The following is a 23059-nucleotide window of genomic DNA, read 5'->3' as shown; positions in this document are numbered from 1 at the left end:
AGAAAGCCTCAAACCTAACGCTAAGAAAATCACTGCCCTAAATATGAAAAATGTAACATTACCAAACCCATTTGAATATTTACATGGATAAACTACATTTGTTTCCCTTTTCCAAAAAAAACTATTTTGTGATGCCAATGAAATTAAAATGAATTAAATCAATGTGAAAATGATCATTGTGGAAATATTCTGAATGAAATATAGCACAAGCTGAAAAATAGCACAAATAAAGCTGAAAAAATAGCACAAATAAAGCTGAAAAAATAGCACAAATAAAGCTGAAAAATAGCACAAATAAGGCTGAGATGCCAATGCGCTTAATTCTAAATCAGTGGCATATAAGTCATGCACATCATTGTCTCCCCGTTGACATTGATCCTCCCTCCGAGTAAGAATTAATTTTAGGAACCCAGTAAGGGAAACAGGAGATACTCAGGCTTCTATGTTAATTCATTTGCAGGGAAAACGATATTTGTCCGAACCCTGAAATGTTTACTTGCTCATGAGAGCGATCTACTTCCTCAAACGGCTTGTTGACAGCTATCTCTGTGCCGCACAACTTTTGAAAAGCTTTGACTTTGAACACAGTGACTGTTTGCTGCAAAACGTCTTTTTTTGAAAGACAGCAATTTTATAATGTGCCAATACGATGGGAGATGGAGTTTCCCCGAGACATTCATCAAGTGTTTTATTAGGGTCGGTTGTGATAAGCACACAAATCTCAAACTTGACATTCCAGTGGTTGAATTATCCCAAGCTTCTGAAAGCACAGACACACGGTTATTATTAAACAGTGACAGAGCGCACAGATTTAACCACCAGAAAATATTAAAAGAACTGGAAGGAAAAGGAGTGCAGCGCCTGGCTGTCAGATGGATTCTTGGCTTGCACAAATAGAGACGGATCTTTGATATAACACTTTTGGGGGGAGGCTTGCCAGCTCCGTGTTTAGCCAGCCCCGAAACATTAAACAACCACATCTTCTAGACCACCAGAGCTCAAGACTGTTTCTACAAACCCTCGATGCTGCAGCTGCGTGTCCATATTGGTCAGAAGACGTTTCAGCTTACACAGAACAGAACAACGGGCACCTAATCACATACATTATGCCAGAAGCTTGCCAACCATCAGGTGATAAAAAAATATATATATTCCAAATGGCTTAAAAAGAACTGCAAACACATAAACAACGCTGGACTTCACTGGCTGCTTGTCTTTTTGAGCCCGAGTGTGTGTGAGAGACGCTCTGTGCAGGTGCGCTTTCCTTTTTTTTTTTTACGTAGGTGCGGATTCGATTTCTTTATCAGTATTGTGTCCTTCTCTCCTGTCTTGTTCTTTTCATTGTGCTTAATGACAACCTTGCCTTGAAGATGTTCACTTCAAACTGTGCAGTCGGTTTGACCATGGAGACAAACGCCACTTAAAGTAACACTAGAGAACTTAACCACCGCATAGCGCAGCACTCGGCCCTTTAGTTTTCCTGAACCACATCCTGGGAAGACCGTTTCCACGTTGCTTTTTGAGCTCGTCTAACAACGTGCGCCTCGCCTCGCCTCGCCTCGCCTCGCCACACCACACCACCGAGCGCACTGGTGTTCTGCTGCACACACTGCATGGACTGAAGTTACACCCACGCGCACACATCGACACAAGCATGCACTCGCATAAACACACACATATATATACACTTGTTTTATTTTGTTTTTCAACCACACGTAGATGCACACACACACACACGCATGCACGCAAACACTCTTAAACCTGGAAGGTCACTACGTTGCTAAATGTAATCAGTGAGCTGCAGAGCGTAACACTGACGCCCCAGCAGGCCCCTTTGAGCCTGACTTTTGACCTTGTGATCTTCAGGAAAAACCTCTCCAGTAAGGAGACAATGCAGACTATAGTGTCACCAATGGGGATTGAGTGTTGGACCACTATTATGTTCAAACTCACGGTTTTAGAAGCATGAAAATAAAATAAAAAAAGATTATTTTTTGCACCACTATCTTAAAAAAAGCATGATATTTGAAGTGCCTCCTTGCACTTTGTGTATATATTGTAGGTAACAGATGTTTTTGTTTGTTTGTTTTTTTGTTTTCTTTTTGGGAGGGGGGGGCGTTGAAATGGTTCGTAGGAATATAGTTTCATTGCTGTGACATTTTTTAATGTAATCCTCTAGAAAAAAATATCATCTATGTCCTAAATAAAGTTAGATTAGATAAAAATGTATAGAGAGGAATCGTGTAATAAATTGCTTGTTTTTTTATTTTCTAATAGCTGTTAACTAGTTGTCTCACTTACCTGTCACACATCAATATATAAATATCTTTTTTGTATCTAATGTAAGCGTTTTGAATGTTTGTTCCATGAAGATATAAGCCGTGTGCATTCATTTTCATTGTACATAAATAAATATATAATTGTTCTGTTCAGTGGCAATGCAGAATTTTCCAGAAACTACAGTGATCCTAAAGCAAACACCGTTTGCATTGAGAGAAAGGAAGAAAGAGAAAGAGCTAAGGGGAAGTTTCTGGTTCGACAAAGGGAGCCAATATCGGATAATGAGTTATTTTGGTGATGTGGAAGTTACTGTGATATAAGGGTTTGCAGAAAAGAGAGGGGGGTGGGGGGTGGGGGGGAACAAACAGGAAAAGGTCAAATTTGCCCTGCATGTAGGATAGAGTGATGAACCAAGCGCAGCCTATTAGCTGAATTTACGGCATACTGAAAGAACAAACCGATATCCGATGTGCCCGAATGCCTGGAGTAGCCGATGCCTGTTTCAATATAGAACAACATTCCTCAGGTGACTCATCTGTTTCGTTCTGTCGCTCCAACGGAGAGAACTCACTTTAGTCTCAGGCATCTTCCTTTACCTGGTGCATTTGAAGTGTTAAAGCTGCAAGACATGGATATCTAGACCAAACAGTCACCTGACCGCTTTTAGGTTCTGTCTTAACTGTGTTAACCCGCCTACATGCTACATCTCCCCCGAATTTGACACAATAAGAGCCTCTGTCCAAACGTCCATGTGTCGCTCAATCAATATCATGTCAGGAGGCTCGCACAAAATCCCACTTGCCTTTATTCCACTTTGTCCCCCCTTTTTTTTTTAAATCACAGAAAATATATGCACGCACAAACACCTGAAACATGTCGAGCTAATGGTACTGATGAAATGGAACTCGATTGGCACGGTATTTCGACGAAGAGCCAGTATATCTTCAAGCCTGTTTTCTACCGAAGTGTCTGTCTTTTTGAAGAAACTCCTAAATAGACCCGATAACCCATCTCACTCCTGCCCTACCACCTTCTGTCCCTATCTTACTTTTCTAGACCTTCCCTCTTTGTAAAGCTGTTGTTGTAATTTTGATGTAAAGGCAGAGAGTTTATGTGGGGGAGATACGATGTTGAGAAAAAAAAAAGAAAAAAAAATACATGAATTCTTTTCTTTCCTCGGTCTATGGTATACATAAAAATCTGTTCATACATATCAATAAGTGTTGTACCTTTGGTGTACATATACAAATATGATAACTAATAAATGTTGATTCATAACTAAATATGGTCTGTTCTTTTGGGCTTTATGTATGTGTCAATTATGATATCTAGCTATGAAACTCTACTTTTTTAGTCACACACACACACACACTCAATGAATGTTATCTACTACCATTTAATATATTCTCTACCTCATGTATTTACATAATGTAGTAAATAATTATCCAAAAATGAATAAATTCACTGAACCAGGCTGCATTTTTAACATGAAACAGATAACTTCAAACAAACAAGATAGACAGTATTCTTGTACAAGCATATTTTTTGCTTTCGATGAAACGGAGTTACGTGTAGAGAAGCTGAAAGTAGTGGAGCAGACAAAGAGGGAGACCATGAAGATGCACCAGCATGCCCAGAGTCTCAGAGCAATTCTTCATGGACCACCAGAGGAAAATGAAGGAAGTCCATTTTAAAGATGACACACATCCTGAGGAGAAGGAGACCTTTGCTTATGTCAGGCTTCTGAAAAATTGACAAACGTAGTGTTCGGGCCACGAATTCTGGGGATCCAGATGCACCGTGTCTAGATTCCAAACCAGAAAGTCCTGATTCATCCCAGAGGAAAGAAAATATCCTAAATGAGACCTCCTCTTCCTCTTCGTCATTTACTTCTCCTACACATAGATGAGTTTTATTTAAAATTAGTGTGATATTTTTAACATTTCTCATACTTGTGAAACTCCTGAGGAGCGAGCCTTGGACTGTCTCACTCTGGTATCATGCTTCTCACTTAGCGCTTTCATTTTTTTTCTCACCTCTTAATATGCACACATTCTATTTTAAGTCTCTAATGTGTCATTAAAAAGAAACATCTCAGAAATCTATCAGCAATCTTTGGGTGACATCTACAACCATCTACATCTACATCTCTTATTTGTTTCAAGCACTTCTTTCAATGAATGGTGAATGATGTATATTCTCTTGTGCATCTCTCTATTGCTCCTAAGGGGGGTTTTAGAGACAGAATTCAGAATCCTAAATTAATACAATATTGAGATATGCTATATGTCTAAAGAAAAGGTGATGTTAAGCAGCATATCTTTATGGGGTGGGGTATCCCACTGTTTGGAACAAAAGCCAACTATGAGCTGTACAAGAACATCAACTTTCACTGAGTGTGTAATATCAAAATGGGAAATGACACAAAGGAGAAGTTGTGGCACAGGTGGGTGCAAACAAGACATGAATATGAAACAAAATGCAAATGCTTTATGCAGAGACAGCCAGAAGTACATAAAACAGGAAAATAAAATTCATTTTCTCCTGTCAGAATGAAAATTAACATAAATGAAAAATCTAAATACACATAAATGAAAGCATTATTTTTCTCATGACCTTTGATAATTTTGTGTTTAGAATATTTCAAGGAATCCTTGTGAAAAAAAAAGCATAAATCTGCACCTTAATTAGAACACTTTTTTCTTGGTTAAGTTATATTAAAGTTAAACAACTCAATAATACTTTAAAAAGGCATTTGCAAAGTTATGCTGTTTATCTTTTTTTATTTTTTTTATTTTTTTATTAAACTACTGGCCTCATAAAAGCAAAGTAAGCAAAAATGTTAACAACTGACATGTATGATCATTCTTCCTTAAGAAATCTATAAGAAAAGACCAAGAGACTGGTGTTGGCACTTACATCAAATATATGAATTTGTTAATTAGTGTAAATGGAAGGTACAGTTCCTTTTTCTGTCACATGGTCATGATCTCTACCAGTGGATATAGTGATTTGTCTCCACAGAATCACATGAAAGAAAAGCTTCAAAAAGTTTAGAAACTCAAGAAAAAAAATGTGAGAAATATATGGTAAAATGCGGAATGAGTGCAAAGTGAAAAAGATGAGCTAAACTACACATTAGCCATTTGTGATGACTATGGCAGTTTATGGCACTGTATTTATTGATTCAGTGTGGTGAATAGTAAAGGCATGCTAAATGACCACATATTCTATTTATATGTGCATGTTTTTGAATGAAGACAGTCTGACTAAACTGTGATTTTGATTGTTTAATATTGGATAAGATGCCTTTTCTATCTTCCAAAATGGCTGTCTTTGTCTCACCCTTTGTTGCCTGTGTTAAAATGTTCTTGCATCACAACGCTGGTGCCATGGTAACCTTACTTCCCTTTGTGCAGCCGCAATATAAGCACTTGCTTCCTTCTTCACTCTATTCACTCTCTTCCTCTCTCTGTCTTCACATATAATCAGTGAAAGAACGCCACAATCTCCCAACGTCTCTTCTATACACATTTATTTCATTCATGACTTTACAAATCTTTTCAGCGACATTTTTTTTGTTAATTCATCATTACACTCGCCTACTCTAATACATTTGCTACTTGTCCTCAAAAAGAATCATATGAGAGCAAAAGCAGGAAAAATGGTAGAAGGCAAATAACATAAATCACTGTATATAATTCAGCTTTATACTGAAAACCCAGAAAAATTAGCTGTCACACAGGGAATATTGATATGGCACATGTATGATATATTCCACCAATGAGAAGGTCAGTAGAAAAACTGCAGCGTTGCTTATATATATGTGTGAATGTATAGAGTGATGGGCACATTGAGGCCTGGGCGAGCACATAGCCAGCTTGCCACATTCATCACGCCCCCTCTGGGGAAAATGGTTGCAGCCTCTTTCTTACAAAGAACCTTTCACATACCTATGTGTTTAATGCACAATGGCCCCCGTTGTCATATGTGCCATTGAGGGTAAATTTCTGTCACTCTCTTGTCAAGATTGAGCTTAATTGTTGCGTTCAAATAATGACCGTAATATGCTTTGGATGCGATCCAATAATGGTTGCCCTTTCATTTTTTCCCTCAACCGGTGTGTATAAAGTATGTATACATTGCCATAATCATTCTACTTATCCTCAGAATAACATCATGGAGATAATGACTGACAGGGTGACTCTGTCCATCCCACATTACAATGTTTTGACAAACAATATCATCATATTCCCAACTCAATATTATTCTAATGGGACAAACCATTAAACCGTTAATTCACTTCATATAATGGTGCTTAAATTGCACAATCGTGGTTGCTATACATCAAGTTGATTCATACAATGTCCACTCCACTTTGATTATTGCAAGATCAATTCACAATTGTTTACCTTACAGGTGCTGTATCTAATTAAATAACTCTCAAATATGACACATTCTTTTATTCAAAGGGGATACAAATGCAGCCCCCTTCCCATCCCACCCCCAAAACAAACCGGACCGACAGCTATTGCTAAGGCATTTTCCAAACATATACTTTATATACAGAGACCAAGAAAAACGGGAATCAAAGCTGCATAAATTAAGGTAGTGACATCTCGAGTTTTCTTGAAAATGGAAAACCAAACTTCAGTCCACAGGCAATGTCAGAAATATACACAAGGTTACAACAGTAAGCTAACAAAACAAACGAAAAGCACAGGAAAACATGGAAAACACCAAGGGGTTGGGTTATTCAACGTTTTTTTTTTTTTTCCATCTGAAATAAAATAACCCATGAAAATCAACTTATTATTGTTTGATTCTGAGACTGTTTCCCCCCCATTTATTCAATCTTTTAGGCTGAGACCTATATTTTGGGGTTCCACAAATTCTCAAAACTCAAATCAATTGCAATCGATATGTTCTTCACCACTCGGACCCCTCTGACTCACAGCACCCCGCCCCACCCATCTCCCCCCTCCCTGCCCTACCCATCTCCCCCCTCCCTTTAGAACCCATGCCTTCATCCAGCCCCTTCTTCATCAAAGCATACACACGGACATACACACGGACACATGACACATTCACACACCCTGCCACGCCCACACACTCTTAAGGGCCAATCAAGCCAAACTAACCCGGCATACAAGACTATATACACAACAAAATCCTGCACACGTTGGTTTGAAACACACATACACACACATTAGCCCTCTCTTTAAAAACACCAACCCCCCCTCCCAGGTGTTTGGAACCCCAACCCCGACCCATCCGCTCTCTCAAACAAACCGATTCCTCACTCTCTCTCTCTTATCCTCTCCTCCTCTGCCTTCCCCTCGCCCCCTTCTACACTCCTCTCTCACGCCAGCTGCTCTTTATCTGGCGACTCCTCTAGTGTGATGACGGTGAACTCCTCCGTGTTGCCGTTCTCCTGGATCTTCTCCTTGTTCATGAGGGTCACCATCTCCTGCTCCCTCTCCTGGGCGCGGGAGCTCGCCACCGACGAGGCCGCGCCGTTCCCCTCGCCGCCGTCTTTGGACGTGATCATCAGGGTCTGCTGCTTGCCGCACCAGCTGCGAGAGGGAGAGAGAGAGAGAGAGAGAGAGAGAGAGAGAGAGACATTCACACATGTTCAGTTTACTGGTCGCCTTACCTATGATGGGGAGATTGGTGTAAGGGGTTTGACTGTTGGAAGACTGCTGTTCAAATAACATCACATGACAGCACTATCAGAATAAGATAAGAAGAATGACAATACAGTAGGCTACCTGTTGTGTTTGGCGACAGCTGCACACACAAGAAGTATAGCAGCAACTGCCACAACCACTCCAATGATTATCCACCAGCCTGCAGAGAGAAATAACAATGCAAGCAATGAATCACCATGACTTAAGATAAGTCAGTGGGAAATGAGCATCACTGTCGATAAAGGGCGGATAGAAAAAAGGACATTTCGAAGTTTCGGGAGCAATCATGAATTGCAATAATAAGTGTGCTGTGCATTTTTCGCCACATGATCGTATTTCACTGCGATCATTATGAACTTCAGGGTGTTAGAGGGAAATAATAGGTTTGCTCACTTGATGAACCGCCGCTCTCCTGTTCAGGAGATGAAGGCTCTCCAGGACCCCTCCTCCCCTTGCCAGCAGGCTGCTCTGGAGCAGCAGGTGAACACAAAAAGACAGAGTGTTCAATCATCAGCCCTGACAGCTCACATGCAGGCAATTACTGACAACGACTATTATTGACCACACAATTCAGAGCTACCCCAAGGTCACCAAAACAAGCATAGATTCAACTTAAAACCACATGACATACTCATGTGTCGGTTTTTGGCTGTATTGTGAAAGCTTTATTTTCTTTTTCACTATCTATTTCTTTCATCTTCTTTGAATTTCCATCTGTTAGTGAGACCTAAGGCAGTGTGGCACCTGTCTCCCTATTCTTCCATGTCATGACATGCAAGCGGTCTTCAGCAATCAAGAGAAGATTTCCCTTTACAAAAAAACAACAAATCTTCCAAATGCAAAAACTGTATGCTCAGTAATAAAAACATTGCTATTGCTTCCCTGAACATGCTATATAAAATAATTAGTAGCACCCTTATTTAGTCTGAAAATCAAAGTAAGTTGATTAATGGATTTGATTAGCATTCACCTATACAGTAAAATGAACATTATATGGTATACCACTCTATAGAGTAGTGAGACAAGCTGCAGCATATTATCCACCCTGCTCAGTGGGTGATACATCTTCCTTTATCACACAACAGAACTGACTGTAACTGACTGTTCTGCACTATATGTGAGGTCCTGTTGTGCTTCTACCATGTAGTCTGCATGCACAGAGAAACTCTAAATTGTCAACGTGTTTCTGCCATGTTTCCAATCCTGATTCTGTGTCGATTAGGAAGGGGTTCAGAAACAAGCAGCAACAAAGCCTGTTTTTAAAATCCATTCCACAGCTCAACCTAACACAAGGGGGCGTGCTGTGTTCTTAAAGTTTTTTGAGGAGGCTTCCCAAAACCTGTTGCATGTGAATGGCAGGCTGTGCTGTGTTTTTAACATTCCTTCCCTGTGGTCTAAAACTCAACTGGTTTTATACCTTGACTAGGCGATTTCGCATGTAATTGTGGGGAGAAAAAGTGCCACTCTAATTTGTACAGTTCCTTCACACGGTGTCTAAAGCAGAGTGTCAGAAATGGCTGTTCTAGGAGGCTATTACAGCATGTGTCTAAACAGTCAAGCTAAGGAGCATGATGCATATTGACATTTAATTACAGACTAAGCCATATGACACAATAAATCCCTCTCCTCTGAGTTATGAATTGTCAGGGGAACAGAGAGGGAGAAAGAGCCTTAGCGATGGTTAGACTTGCTACAGATGTTTGGCTTTATTCTTATCTAATCTTATCTAATAACTTTAATAGAAGAGGTTAAAATTGACATGAAGTTTACATATGTGTTGCTTGTAAGCCATAATCGACCACCATTTGCCTCATTTTAGACCCTACAAAGATTTAGGAAGACCAAACTCAAAAAGGATGGGAGGATGGGGGGATTAGGTTACAATAAAGATTGTTAGTTAAAAAAATGTACATTTTCAACACACACACACACACATACACACACACACACGCACTATAGAAAACCACCTAATGGTTGCACACTGGCCCTTTGTGACCCAGAAGAAACACCAGTATAAAGAGCAAAATGTTAAAAACAACTTTTCATGGCCTTTTAAAAACCTCAGATGGTATGTTTAGACTAGAAGTGTTCTTCATGATCGATACTGCCATCCTATCCAATTTTTCATGGATATACACATACGGATATACATTTTTAGGAGCTGTAATCACTTATTTGTCCTTACCCTCTGCTACAGCATCATTGCTTTCCGGCTCCGTCGTCCCCATCTCCTCCTCGCTGGAGGGCTCAGCAGGGGGCGTCATAGCGGCCCCCCCTTGCTCGAAGACGGTTGGCAGCATCCCAGACCCAATGGGCTCCCCCAGCTCCGTCACCACCACTCCCGGGGTGGCGGTGGACCCCGCACCCCCGGCCTCACTCCCTTCGACCCGCCCATCTTCAGGACTCGCCTCGCTGCCGGACGCGGCCGCCGTCTCCTCTGGTTCTGTGGACACGGGCGTGGCTGACGGCTTCATCTCCATCACCTCCCCGTGAGCCTCGGCCTCTGTGGATGCTGCTCCTTCCGCGGGGGCAAACGTCAGGCCGCCGGTTTCACCATCAGACCCATCTCCTGGAGTGGCCTCTGTGGTGTGAGTGGGCTCCGCGGGGCCGTCGGCTGCTGCGGGGGCCTCTGTCTGGACATCTGTCGGGTCATCTGGCTTTTCCACAGGGGCCTCCGCTGTCCCAGGCTCTGCTGTAGGGTCAGCTGATGGGAGAGCAGAACAGCTTTGAACCGCAGGGAAGCTACACGTTGGATGACAGATTGGAGAGATTAATAGCTCTTGTTTGCGTCTACCTGACAGTGTCTCATTTCTCTGGATATGGGTGAAGAAGAGGATTCTCACGCCTATCTCTTGACATGTGTCATATAATGATGACATCAGCCGTTGCTTACCGTTGTGGCGATATCTGTTTACATATCATTTCATGGTGCTGTGAAATTATTTCAGCATACGCCCATTCACCTTGTTTTATGGGATTCAAACAGGATTTTTTGATACATTTTTTTTAATTAATCACATCATACAAGCATTGTTGTTACAGTAAGAATCCATTTTGCATTCACACAAACATTGTTTTTGTCAATGCATTCTTTACTTTCCGTTGATACTGTTCTCAGTACAGTTGAAAACACTATTTACATGGGCTGAGAAACCCTTCATACGGTGTTGAGTGTAATATGTCGTAAATATGTCACATTGTGGGACAGTGCTATCAGAGAGAAGCATTAAAAGACATGAAAATGGTGCGTTAAGTATATAAACTACACTACAAAATGAGTCATATTCTGCCTGGTTCCCACTGATAGGTCATTCAATCCTTGTCTTTAATGACTTTAAGCATTAACATTATCACACCTCCCATTATGTCAAGCTTGCTAGTTGATGACTGACATTTTCTTTTTATGAGCGCATGATCCAAATGGAGCCTCCTCCTCTGAGAAGGGCGAAGCTGCCATGGTAACACTTCACTTTACAATTGCTTTTTTGACCATATTTGTTTTACTACAGCTTGTGTGTTTGTGCTTCCAATGTCTTACACCCATTATGTATTAAGTTTTTCAGCATGATATTGGGTAACTATAATCATTTTCCATAGGTTAATACACTGAAATAAGGCCACTGTAAAGTCTTACCATTGCCTCCATATGGTCTAAGTTGTGCAGTTTCTGCACAAATGGAAAAGGGTAACCCAAGGGTGGGGAATCTGATCCCTTATCAGCACTAAAGGCAGTAGTGAAAAGTAATTTCATCCGGCAGTCTCGTTCTGCACAGAAGATTCTGGTTAACCGTGTCTTCCTCAGATAACATAGCTGGGAGCTGAGGAGTGGGTAGGATTGACTATATAGGGATGACATCACTCCAAACCAGGTAAACAGACCAAGGTGTGGTCTAAGAGGTCCTCATTTTGTTGTGTCTGCTTGAAACTGTGTCCTGTTAAACAATTCCACAGAGGATATGTGCACCCTAACATAGGAGCTTGAGTTACGGTCTGTCTGGCTAGTTTCCTCTCTTATCCATCACAGACTCAGAAGTCACCAGTTTGGTTTCAGAACCTGTAGACTCAGCATGTCTTTGAGTTGTGAAAGACATGCAAGACATGTCAGAGGAAATACAGTAGGTTTCATCAGAGGAGCAGTAGCAGATGGCACAGCAGTCAATCTCTCATGTTGGATCCCTGGTTTTCAATTGACGTTAGTGTTTTAACACTGAAGATGGTGACAAAGGGGAATAAAAAGAATATGAGTATAAATGGACATTCTGCACTAACCTGGTGCATCTGAGTTAAGGTCTCCATTTCTTCTGAAGGCGTGCTCACAGTTCTTCTCAGGTCCAGCTGGTACATGGGGGAGTGGGAAGCAGAAGTGATCAAAATGGAGAAGGATGTGACAACTTCTACATTTCTGAGGTGGATTCTAGACGCTTTGATGACAACTGTTGTCAAAATAATACAAGTATAGACCAGGTAGATGTAGTCACCTTGTTCATCGTAACAGAAGGCATCACTGAGTTCTTCAGCAGGAGTTTCATGGATAAAGAACCCGGTCATGTTCTGTGCACAGTTTTCATGATTTGTATGTCTGAGAATGGCAATGCTCAGGTTGCTTGTCCAGCCATTCCTAAATGGACACAACAATATCATTATTAGGAGCCACATTTTAACAGCATTTGCAGTGAACTAGATCATTTATCACAGTTACACTATAAAAAACGAAAAGAAAACACTCATAATAAATCACTAGCACATAGCTGACAAAAGAAGAGAGAAACACAGCAGAGTAGCAGATGGCTGCTTCCTTTATCTAAATATTTAGTTTACACGATCACTATCATATGACAAAGATGTGGAGTATTACACCTTATCTAATCTGAAGACCTGCTTCCTCTTCCTGATTTTACACTTCTTGATCCAGTGCCATGATGGTGACCACGGGAATTTCAAGTTGAACTTTAAATGAGAATACTAATGACTTTTAGGATTCAACTATGATTTCAATATACCCCAGGTTGACTTTGAATTGATGATCATGACCCTGTCATCTATTAGAAATGACCAGGACCCCAACATCTGTGATGTCACATGAAAAAAGATAAAATGTAGAAAAAAGTGAGGGGTAAGCTCTTGTGAGTTTCTGGTACAGAAAAGTTTCAACTACTTTGAAATAAAGCTGCAAAAACACTACAAGTCTACCAAGTCATTTTCCCTTCGCTGTCCGAGGAGCAGTCCCAGGCTGTTAATCTCACTCTGTCTCTGGTTTTAAAAGAAAGTCCTGCTCACAACAATTAACAGTAAACATAATAATATTAACACTCCTATGCCATAGGAATAACATGTGAATTGGACAAAGGCTCATGATTTCACCTGCAGGTTTCCATCGTTTTATCATAGGCCTCCCTCACTTGCTCTGAGCTCGCCAGCGTGGTCCCCAGATGCTCACACAGCTTCTGGGCCGCATCAAAGGTCAGGGAGTAGCGTTTCGCTCCTTCAATCTGAAACACCCTCGCATAGCTGCAGCTCCGGGAGTTCACTGGCAGGTAGAGAGAAGATGGGTTCAGTGTCTTACAGGTGTCATCCTCATTTGAAATGATAGCAGTAGGGTTAAAGATGTTTGAGACATTGCTTATGTCTTCTAGCACTTGTCAACAACAGGGAGCCAGAGTGTGGAAAGCCCCTCCTGTAGTTCAGCAAACTTTCAATAAATCTTTGAATTTACACTTTAGAAATGTAGTTACTTATCAACTCAGTAGGGAATATGTTATTTTCGGTTCAGGTGGGAAATGATTCCAGTCAGTTTTAGAACAAATTTCTCAAAAGAACTGAAGGATATCTCAAAGGAGGGTCTTTAAAATACATGTAAAACCATCAGGTAGTTGTTCAGTCAACAGCAACTGGAGCAACATAAAACATAAAGCTGTAGGAGCCATTATAATCTCATTGTCACTGACTTTTGGGACATTTATGTATTCAAAACTCAAGATCTCTATAGAAACAGAATTTACAACCAGCAGCTGCAGATACACACCTGTTTTAGACCCACATTTAGGCTCCAAAATAATGCAATACAGTAAGGATCCAGACAATATGGATAACATAATGGGTATTTATTATTGGGTCTTGATTTTTGCGTCATATACAAGACACACAAAGCAATCACACACACTCACGCACCACTTCATGTGTAAGACACAAATGGCCAGCTGGGGATTCATTCACTATCGAAACAGAGCTCTTTACGACTCATTCATGTTTTGTTTGCAGGATTTGTGTGGGTTCTACAGTATTTTGGGCCTGTTTCTCTCTTCTTTTCCTGAGAGAGGAAACACAGCTATTCAGTCAATTAAAATATCTCTAACTGCCATTCTGATTTCCTCCCGAGAGACTGTGAGGTTGCACGAGAACGCTTTCACACCAGATAATGTCTGATGAATAAAGTCTTTATTCACAGATGCAGAGTGTGTTTTGTGGCTGCACTCCTGTGTCATCAGATGACTAGCATGCAGGGATGAGCTTAGTGGGAGAGAAGCACAGGAGACGCATCATGAGACAGGGAGGATACTCATCTCCGGTGTTTTGCCCTCAAGCCTCTCTAAGGTTTTGTTTCACACTGTTTTGTTCCAGCCAAAGTGTGCAAACACAGGTATGCATCACACTTAGAGACAAAGAGAGATAGAGAAAGGTTTACACACGCGCACACACACACACACACACTCACCACACACTAACCACACTGTTTCAGATGCCTGGAAAATAAGTACTCACTGTCATGTCAAGAACAAAACAGTTTTGTTTAGCCTCACCCAACCAACCTCTATCTCAAAGAGAGATGTGAGATCAACCCAAACGAAATATGATCAAAAGTTCAATGACAGTGGTATTTGATGGCTGGGAAGATATCTACTACTGCAACAACTGTCTTGGCTAAGGCATGAGACGCAAAACAGAGCAAGTTTTATTCATAAGACAAGCTTTCATTCCAGTTGGCCTTCATTAGAGCATCAATAATCAATGTCAGGAGCCCACAGGATAGAATCATTTTTTGTTATATTTTGGCACTATCTTTGATAATAAGCAGCCATTACTGTGTTTTTGCACTACACTTCCTAGAGAGCACTTGTAATCTGTGTAATCAGTTTATTCCAAATAAACCTCTATCACTGCTGCTAGGAACATAAAACGCATTAGAACAGCAAATGTAAAAACGTTTGTGAATTGAGTGCAGCTTGGATCACTACTGTGTTACATCAATCGACCACAGAGTAGAAAAATTGACATTTATTTATATGAAAATGTTGTCAATTTTGAACACAGTATGTTTCAGGTTTACATCACTGATACGGTTTACTGTACAATGAAATCTCTTCACTAATGCACACGGGTGATGCTCAGCCTATTTACTTACGTTTACCTGTGCAAAAGAGAACCTTCAGCGAAATGACTTCCTCACATTGAAACAAAAACAAAAATGCAAATTAGGTCTAGCATTTGGAATAGCAAATGAACAGGCGGCAGAATGCAAACACATGTGGAGCGGCGCATTTAAATACCCACATGTGCGGCACAAAGCACACACCAGACTGCATCACACACGTACACAGCACGGCAAACCAGACAAAGACACACACATGCACAGGCACACACACACACACACACACACACTCACTAGCATTACCACGAGGACAAAAGGGGGGAATAGGCAAGAAACTTTCAGAACTTAGAAAGCTGAGGGTTTTCTTGATTCAAGCAGGTGAGCATTTGCATAAACACTGACAGAGAACGGGGACAGACACCACTTGGGAAGAGTCTTGTGATATAACTAGGGGCAGACACTCTCCTCTGAGACTGAACATGTACCAGTGACTTTATCTCCATAGCGACCTTTCCATGGTTTCCCCCCCTCCCACATAGAGAGAAAAGTTCAGCCTCATGACAATTTTGGTGAAAGTCTAATTTAAAGCTATCTCAAAATTTCCTTTATGTAAAATACAATCGTACCATCTGTCGGTTGTGGTCTGACACTTCATGAGAAGCCATAAAATGCGTTATCAACATGTACACTCTGTCCGTTCTGGAAATTTGATCAGGTATCTGATGATGGCTATTTCTGAACAGATAGTTCTGACTAAATTGAGAGTTGCTGAAAACTAGGCCTGTGACAACATTCAGTGTGCCAAGAGCCGTAGTCTACAAGACTTTCATTTCATTGCATTGCCCTGTAGGGTTTCTGCAGGCTTCATATCCTCTGTTGGTTCAAATCTAATGTGATGTGCAGATTTCTTGAAATCTGAAGAGTTCATGCACAGAGGAAACTCAACCCTATCTGGTCTATCTATTTCGTGCTTGTTTAAATAGAGTTACCATGGTGATGGATGCACGGGTTGTGAAATATGCCTAAAACAGTGTGACTCTTTTTGCAACACCAGACTTGTATGGGACCACACCCAACATGTAGAATATCTTGAGAGCTGAGCTGTCTACTCAGTTGTGTTTCTTCTATCTTCCATGGCTCCAAACATAATTAGCACTCTTTAAATCAAATCAAATCCCTAGTTGTATATCTAGTAGACACCCTGAGCAATGTACAGACACATACAGTATCTTTGAAATTCACCAGAACACATAATGACATGATATATCGCTGTGACAACAAAAAGGTTTAGGAAAATCCAGTTAGACAACTGGTATATAGTTCTTGTAGAGTGGAATCATTACTACCAGTCCAAATCAATTCCACTTCCATTACCTGGAGACCAACATAGACTCACAAGTCTCCTGGAACACCAATAAACACAGCACAACCACAGCCAGCAGTGACTGTACTTTATAGGACTTTTATACTTCCCTCAGATCACTCAACTCACATGTGATAACTGACAAATCCTCCAAAGAGGAAGTCTGCTGTTAGCAACCAACTGTCCAAATCAGATTTTTGGGGATACAAGCTTATGTAGACTGGGCATTGCAGCACAATATACTTATATAAGTAAATTAAAGACAATATATCAGTCTCGCCTAATTTAAGAGTATGTTGCAGTTATCCTTACTTCAGATGGTTATCAAGAATAGATATGCTGGGACTTTTGCCACACCCAACCCAGACATTTAAAGGAATATTCATCCCAAAATGAAATTTCACTCATTATCACCCTCATGTCAGCCGAAACACCGGTGAAGTTTGTATGTCCACATATCACACAATGAGTTAGCTAGTGCAGCTCCATGTCAGCCTTCTCCAAAACAACTGAAGTGGCTGGGAACTGGTTCTTTAGAGTTCAAAAAAGGCCATAAAATTACTCTAAACAGCTCATGCAGCATAATGTTTCTTAATAGTGTTCTGTAGCCAAACAATAATAGTATTTTGTAGCCAAACAATTGCACTGTGGGTCCAAAAGTCTTATTTACCTCATGCCGAACAAGCTGTTTGGAGACATTTTATGGTAATTTTTTGCCTTTTTTTGAACTCTAAAGAACCAGTCCCTGCCCGCTTCAGTTGGTTTGGGGAAGGCTGACATATCAATTTGTGGACAATGTTAATGCACATTTGAGTGTAGAAATCAGGCTACTGAGAGATTAGACAACAGAAAAAGCCCCTGGTTTTTCCACTGACTGTTATGTGTAAACAGAGAACTAGCAACAGCAGGAAGTTCAGCTTTCTGCTGTTAGTGACAGTTGGGCAACAAGGGTGGGTGCCAATACTGTTTCATTTCCACTCTCTCTTTCTCTCTCTCTCTCTCTCTCTCTCAACACACACACACACACACACACACACACACACACACACACACACACACACACACACACACACACACACACACACACATCTGACAGACACTCAGACACATGCTGCCACATGTCACAGTGTGCCCGAAGAGCAAAAAAGAAAACACTCTTGGCCTTGCAAACCCTGCATCAAAGGGAACACAGCCTGTTGGCAAGCTGAAAAGAGGTAGAGCGCATGAATCAGAGGTGTTGCCATTAGTATGCAGAGGGAACGGTCATGGGTGTCTTTATAAAGTCCCGAAGCCTGCTATGCCAAGGCAGTGACTCTACCAAAGGCCCTATTGTCACCTAATGGAGTTGAAAGAACCTAGGAGACTGGAGGGTCTGGATGTACAGAGCCTGAGAGAAAGGGGGCTTTAACACAGCGTCCTGCCAAAACCTCCAGCTGCTCTAGTAGTAACAGACAGGCCTGCCTCTTTACTCTCACTTTACTCTCTCTTTCTCTCTTTCTCTCACTCCCTTTCTCGTTCCCTTTCCCTCTTGTACTCTCTTGCTGCTCTTTATTTGTTTTTTCTATGCCGGCTATAAAGAACAAATTACCCCCCGCATGCAGGTGCACACACACACACACATAAACACACAGACACAAAGATACACAGAGACAGACACACACACACACACACACACCATGACATTGACCTAACAATTGCTGAAGTAACAACCTGTGCAGAGCCAGTATCCCCAATATCTTGATGAAAATGATCACACTCAACAATCTCTTTCCCTTGGCTTATTTCTTATCTACTTCTCTTTCTGAACAGACAGAAGCACATAAGTAGAAAATGTTCTCACTGAACCTTTCCCAGAAACATTATAATCACAAAAAATCCCCATGCTAGAACAGAAAATCTACTATACATGTCCCTGCGCTCTGACGGTAACATCCTTTTATCCACGGTTCACCAGCTGGTTTGCATTAGAAGCTGGAGACCATGTTACCACCAGTCCCACAACGATCCAGTATCCCGTGTTATCTCACTTTTCCTCCATAGAAGTTGCTCGGTCAGCAGGCATGCTCATGTCTCGCCCTTCACTGGTCACAACAAAGGTGCACAGGCCAGTGGGACAGGTGAAACATGAGCTCCAGCGCACACACACACTCGCAAAATCACCTGAAGGTCACCTGAAGGAATCTCTCTCTATCTGATTTCCGCTCTAACATCCCTTTTTTTTCTTGCTCTCTTCCCCTCTACCTCCATCTATCCATTTATTACACTCTTTTAAAAGCAGCCTCGGTCTCTTTCAGACTCTGTCAGGATGGGTGCATTTCTGTTACGTCCAGGCTCTCAGTGAATGTTAGCTATTAAATCTCTCATCTAAATTGAAAGGAGGTTCCAGTGGGTGAAGCCAGACCTTTTACAGATGAGCCATGATAAGAAAGACAGCTTGACCTCCAGCACTCTTTTAAAACATCTTTGGAGAGTAGAAAAGGGAGACCTTAGTGGAAAAGATACACTTTGAGACAGGTCCTTGCACTGGCTGTCAGGTTTAGAATACATTTTTACTTTTAAATGACCATTGGCCATGAATACATGCGATATGTACTATGTTTTAAAGATAAACTTTGTGTTAGAGCCTTCAGGTCACCGAACACTGGCTATTATTGACCATTGAGCCAGAAAAATCCATATATATACAGTATATATATATTGGTGAAGCCAGTTTTAGTGCTTACAGTCTTGGTCTATGGAGGTTTTCTGTTATGCTGTTCATAAGAATATCTAACAATATCTATTTTTGTTTTCTATTTGTTTTTTATTGCATGTGTTGAGATACCTGCTTTTTCTTTTTAATTGAATTATATTACTAGTGCTACTTTGATCTCTGACGTTTAAAGTAAATTGTAAGCAAATTGACTCAGCACACACATCTCATTACGTTGGAGCTCGAAATGAAAATCTAGATGTAACCTTGTGTTATGGCTGAAGATGCGGTGAGTGTGGAGATCACTGAGTTTGCCTTATGCAGGAGGATCTGTATACATTACAGAGCTGTTTTGGAGCAGCTTTCCCAGGGCCACAAAGACTTTAGTGTATATGAGGAGGAAAAGAAGGCGGGGGGGGCAGGAGACCAGGGTGGCAGCTCGGGAGCCTGAGACTTGCAAAAAGCCTTTAAAATGTAATTAATAGGTTTAACAGCGCACGCGGAGATAGAGTAGACCTGAAATATGAGCCCCCCTCTTCCATTTAAGACCAGTTTAAATGCAGATCAGCGTCCGAGGGAGAGGGTGCCCGAAAAGCCCAGAGGTAGCGGGTAAAGTAGGGGGGGAAACGAGAAGAGAGGAGGAGAGGAATTCTTACAATATGGTGGTGCGGGACCATGGAGGCTTCGGGGCGGTTGGTTTGTAGAGGAGGGTACAGCGGTAAGAGGAGGTGAACACGTGTCTGAGAGTCTCAGGTGGCAGGAGATGGGACTCGCAGCCCGTACAGGCACAAGCCCTCTTTGTCATGCCCGGGTCCCGGACCGCGGGGCCCCTCACCGCCCCTCACCTTGAAACGTGACACGGCCAGGTGCGGGAGGGGTCGTTACGCCAAGGAGGCAAATACGGCCACATTTGCAAGAAGTCCAGGGTTCATGTCGGTGTATGTGTGTGTGTGTGTGTGTGTGTGTGTGTGTGTGAGAGAGAGAGAGAGAGAGAGAGAGAGAGAGAGAGAGAGAGTGAGTCAGGACTGTGGTCAACATGCTCTTGTCTAAAGTGGACGATCTGCTACAGGTGTATCAATGATGGGAAACCCCAAAAGCAAGAAGAAGACCGCTTACAGACTGATAAAGTTATTGAGTATTTTTTTTTATGAATGTGCTGGAAGACGAGGATGTTGTTCCGTTCTGATCAACAGATCTGCTCAGTTGATTTGCTTTACAGGTTGAAAGAGATAAGAATTTCACATGGTTTAGGTCAGATTTGAAAGGTCTGCACATTCGAATCTTTTACTGTCAGGACTGGGAAGATTACTTTCAAACTGTGCTCTTCCACAGAGTGCTGATCACTTTCTTAAAATTACAATCAGTCGGCATGAACAAAATAATATGATTTCTCACCGTTTTATTACATTGCCTGCAGAAGTCATAATGTGAATTTAAATGGATGGAATTGATTCAATCTCATTTGATTGTTACAGGGCTTTTTCAGTTACTGTAAAAGATAACAGTTGTCATTTTTGGTAGTCACATCACAGTTTCTCCATTACATACAATCCATTACTTCCCAATGCGGACACTTTACAGAGCCATACATCCATGGCCATATAGGAGGCATAGTAAAAAACCCTCCGTAAATCTCATCGCGGTTTTTGTGGAAGTCTGGATCTGGCCACAAGTCCATGAGTCCTGCTCTTAATGATGTGCTTTAGGCGAAACACAGCCACAGATTTAAGGTTCAAAGACAACGTCTGGACCGGGACGAGCAGTAACCACCCCAGGACTCCGCTCGCCAGACATTCAATTACAGACACATGACATGCACGCACACACACACACACACACACACACACACACACGCACGTGCAAAAACTCACAACTTGCCACTACACTGTGAGCCCTGAGGTTAAATCAGGGGGCAAACACGTGTTGAAGCACTGGGGGGAAAGTGGATACACCCCCTCTTCACACGTACACACATACAGTTCCTATACGAGCCGCCTAGCTAGCCTCGTATTCGCCTTTAAATACTGGTCAAATTTATAGCTCGATGCTGATTGTTCTTTGGCACAGTGCCAGAGGGAGTCATTGTTAACTGTCCCCCCCACCCCTCCACTCCCCACCCCTCCTCCAAAACCCCTAAGGGAACAAGCCAGACTAACCCAGACCTGTTTGATTCAGTACCAACTTCTCCTCCACAGAGATATACCGCTCCGAGCAACATATCCAATCAAAATCTTACACAGGCGGCACAAGGGAGAAGGAGACAAAGAGAAACAGGCAGACAATGAGGAGGAAAAGGTAGAGCGATTGATGGATATCCTTTGTGTTAGACAATAAAGCATTAAGCGTGGCGACATAGATTCCAGCTGTAGCTGCATGGCAAAAAAAAAAAAAAAAAAAAAAAAAAAGCACAGTCTCTCTATTTCTCCCTCTAACTGAAGAGATGAAGGACGGTTTCTGAAAGCTACACTGATCATCCAAAACCCTGATAAATAAGGTTCACTTCCCAGCGTGTGCATGTGTGTGAGAGGCAGAGTGAGCCTGAGCGCCTGTCTCCTTTGTGTCTATCAGGAGTCTCAGACTGCCAGACATAAGCCTGTCTGTGCTAGTGTAGCGCACGCTGTCTTGCCGGCATCCACTCATCCATTCTACAAGCAGCAGCAGAGCACAGCCTCTCTCACTGTCTCCTCTTTACACGAACCCCACACACGCTCTCTCAAATTCTCAACAAGGCTCAACTCTAAGGTCCGAGGGGGAAAAGGGAAAAAAAACCAAAAAACAATACTGTCGGGTCATAAAATCTGGCAACAAAGGAGTGTTGCCAGCCTGAGACCAGACAGAATAAAGAACAAAATCCCCAAACAAAGAGCTGTCCGCCGGGCAAAGGCGCAGTCCCCTCACCTTGAGGTTGTTCCGACCTGGAGGAGGCCAATAATCCAAAGGTGACCCCCAAGAGCAGAGTCCACATCCTGGGCAAAGCGTCTGGCGATGGCTGGGTGAGTAGCTGGGAGAGGAGGTGTGTAACGGCTCTCCTGTGGTCCTGTCTTCTCCCTGCCAGGAGTGACGGGTGCTCTCTCTCTCTGTGTGTGTGTGTGTGTGTGTGTGTGTGTGTGTGTGTGCGTGCGCGTGTGTGTGCGTGTGTGAAAGAGAGAGAGTGGGTGAGTGAGATAGCAATAATAATAAAAAAAAAAAAAACAGAAGGAGCCTGGCACTCTGAAGGGAGTTGCTGTGAGTGTCTGGTAGCTATTGGAGCAGACTCAGACTTTGCCCAACTTTTCTATTCTCTGCCTGTAGAAAGACACAGAGGCTAGTGGCACACAAGCAGAAGGGGAAGAGGGTGGTTCATGTGAGCACACACCCTTCTGCCGCTCCCACACTTGCCCCCTCCCACCTTCCCTCCCACCCCACCTCACGCAGCCTCTCTCTCTCTTTCCCTCTACTCTCTCTCTCTCTCTCTCTCTCTCTCTTCCTGTCTGACTGCCTCCACAGTTTGTAATGTAATGGATAAGAAGGTGATCTTTCCCTCTGTCTGGCTGACTATCCTTGTCTGCCCCCTTCCCTCCCCTCCTCTCTCTCTCTCTCTCTCTCTCTCTCTCTCTCTCTCTCTCTCTTTCTCTCCTCCTGTCTTACTCTTTTTATGTTCTTGACAGCAACAGTTTCTGAGAGCGCAT

At 42.1% G+C, this 23059-nt stretch overlaps 1 protein-coding gene across 2 annotated transcripts; it reads right to left on the bottom strand.

The window, feature by feature from the left end:
* Positions 1-7290: 7290 nt before the first annotated feature.
* LOC139908422 (uncharacterized) lies at positions 7291-22660 on the bottom strand. 2 transcript variants are annotated; one of them, XM_078282901.1, is made up of 8 exons: positions 22290-22660; positions 13332-13497; positions 12449-12588; positions 12240-12305; positions 10156-10674; positions 8364-8438; positions 8052-8130; positions 7291-7856 (listed from the first exon to the last, which is right to left on the bottom strand). In XM_078282901.1, exons 1-8 carry the CDS (start codon positions 22354-22356, stop codon positions 7643-7645), a joined length of 1326 nt encoding a protein of 441 aa, XP_078139027.1. In that variant the 5' UTR covers positions 22357-22660; the 3' UTR covers positions 7291-7642. The 2 variants fall into 2 exon arrangements, with proteins under 2 accessions (XP_078139027.1, XP_071751209.1); XM_071895108.2 differs by having other exon boundaries at positions 10156-10662; positions 22290-22500.
* Positions 22661-23059: the final 399 nt, after the last annotated feature.

This window comes from Centroberyx gerrardi, chromosome 4, assembly GCF_048128805.1.
Source record: "Centroberyx gerrardi isolate f3 chromosome 4, fCenGer3.hap1.cur.20231027, whole genome shotgun sequence".
In the NCBI taxonomy this organism is placed as follows: domain Eukaryota; kingdom Metazoa; phylum Chordata; class Actinopteri; order Beryciformes; family Berycidae; genus Centroberyx; species Centroberyx gerrardi.
Note: the sequence above shows the minus strand (reverse complement) of the source record. Positions and strands in the feature narration are given on the sequence as shown.

What these genes read in the sequence shown, in the direction of transcription:
- LOC139908422 (XM_078282901.1), bottom strand. Translation starts at nt 22,356, where the DNA reads ATGTGGACTCTGCTCTTGGGGGTCACCTTTGGATTATTGGCCTCCTCC. An exon ending in AAAACGATGGAAACCTGCAG is followed by an intron (nt 12,589 to 13,331) that starts GTGAAATCATGA and finishes GTGTCCATTTAG; the next exon opens with GAATGGCTGGACAAGCAACC. An exon ending in CCTTAACTCAGATGCACCAG is followed by an intron (nt 10,675 to 12,239) that starts GTTAGTGCAGAA and finishes CTCTCCCATCAG; the next exon opens with CTGACCCTACAGCAGAGCCT.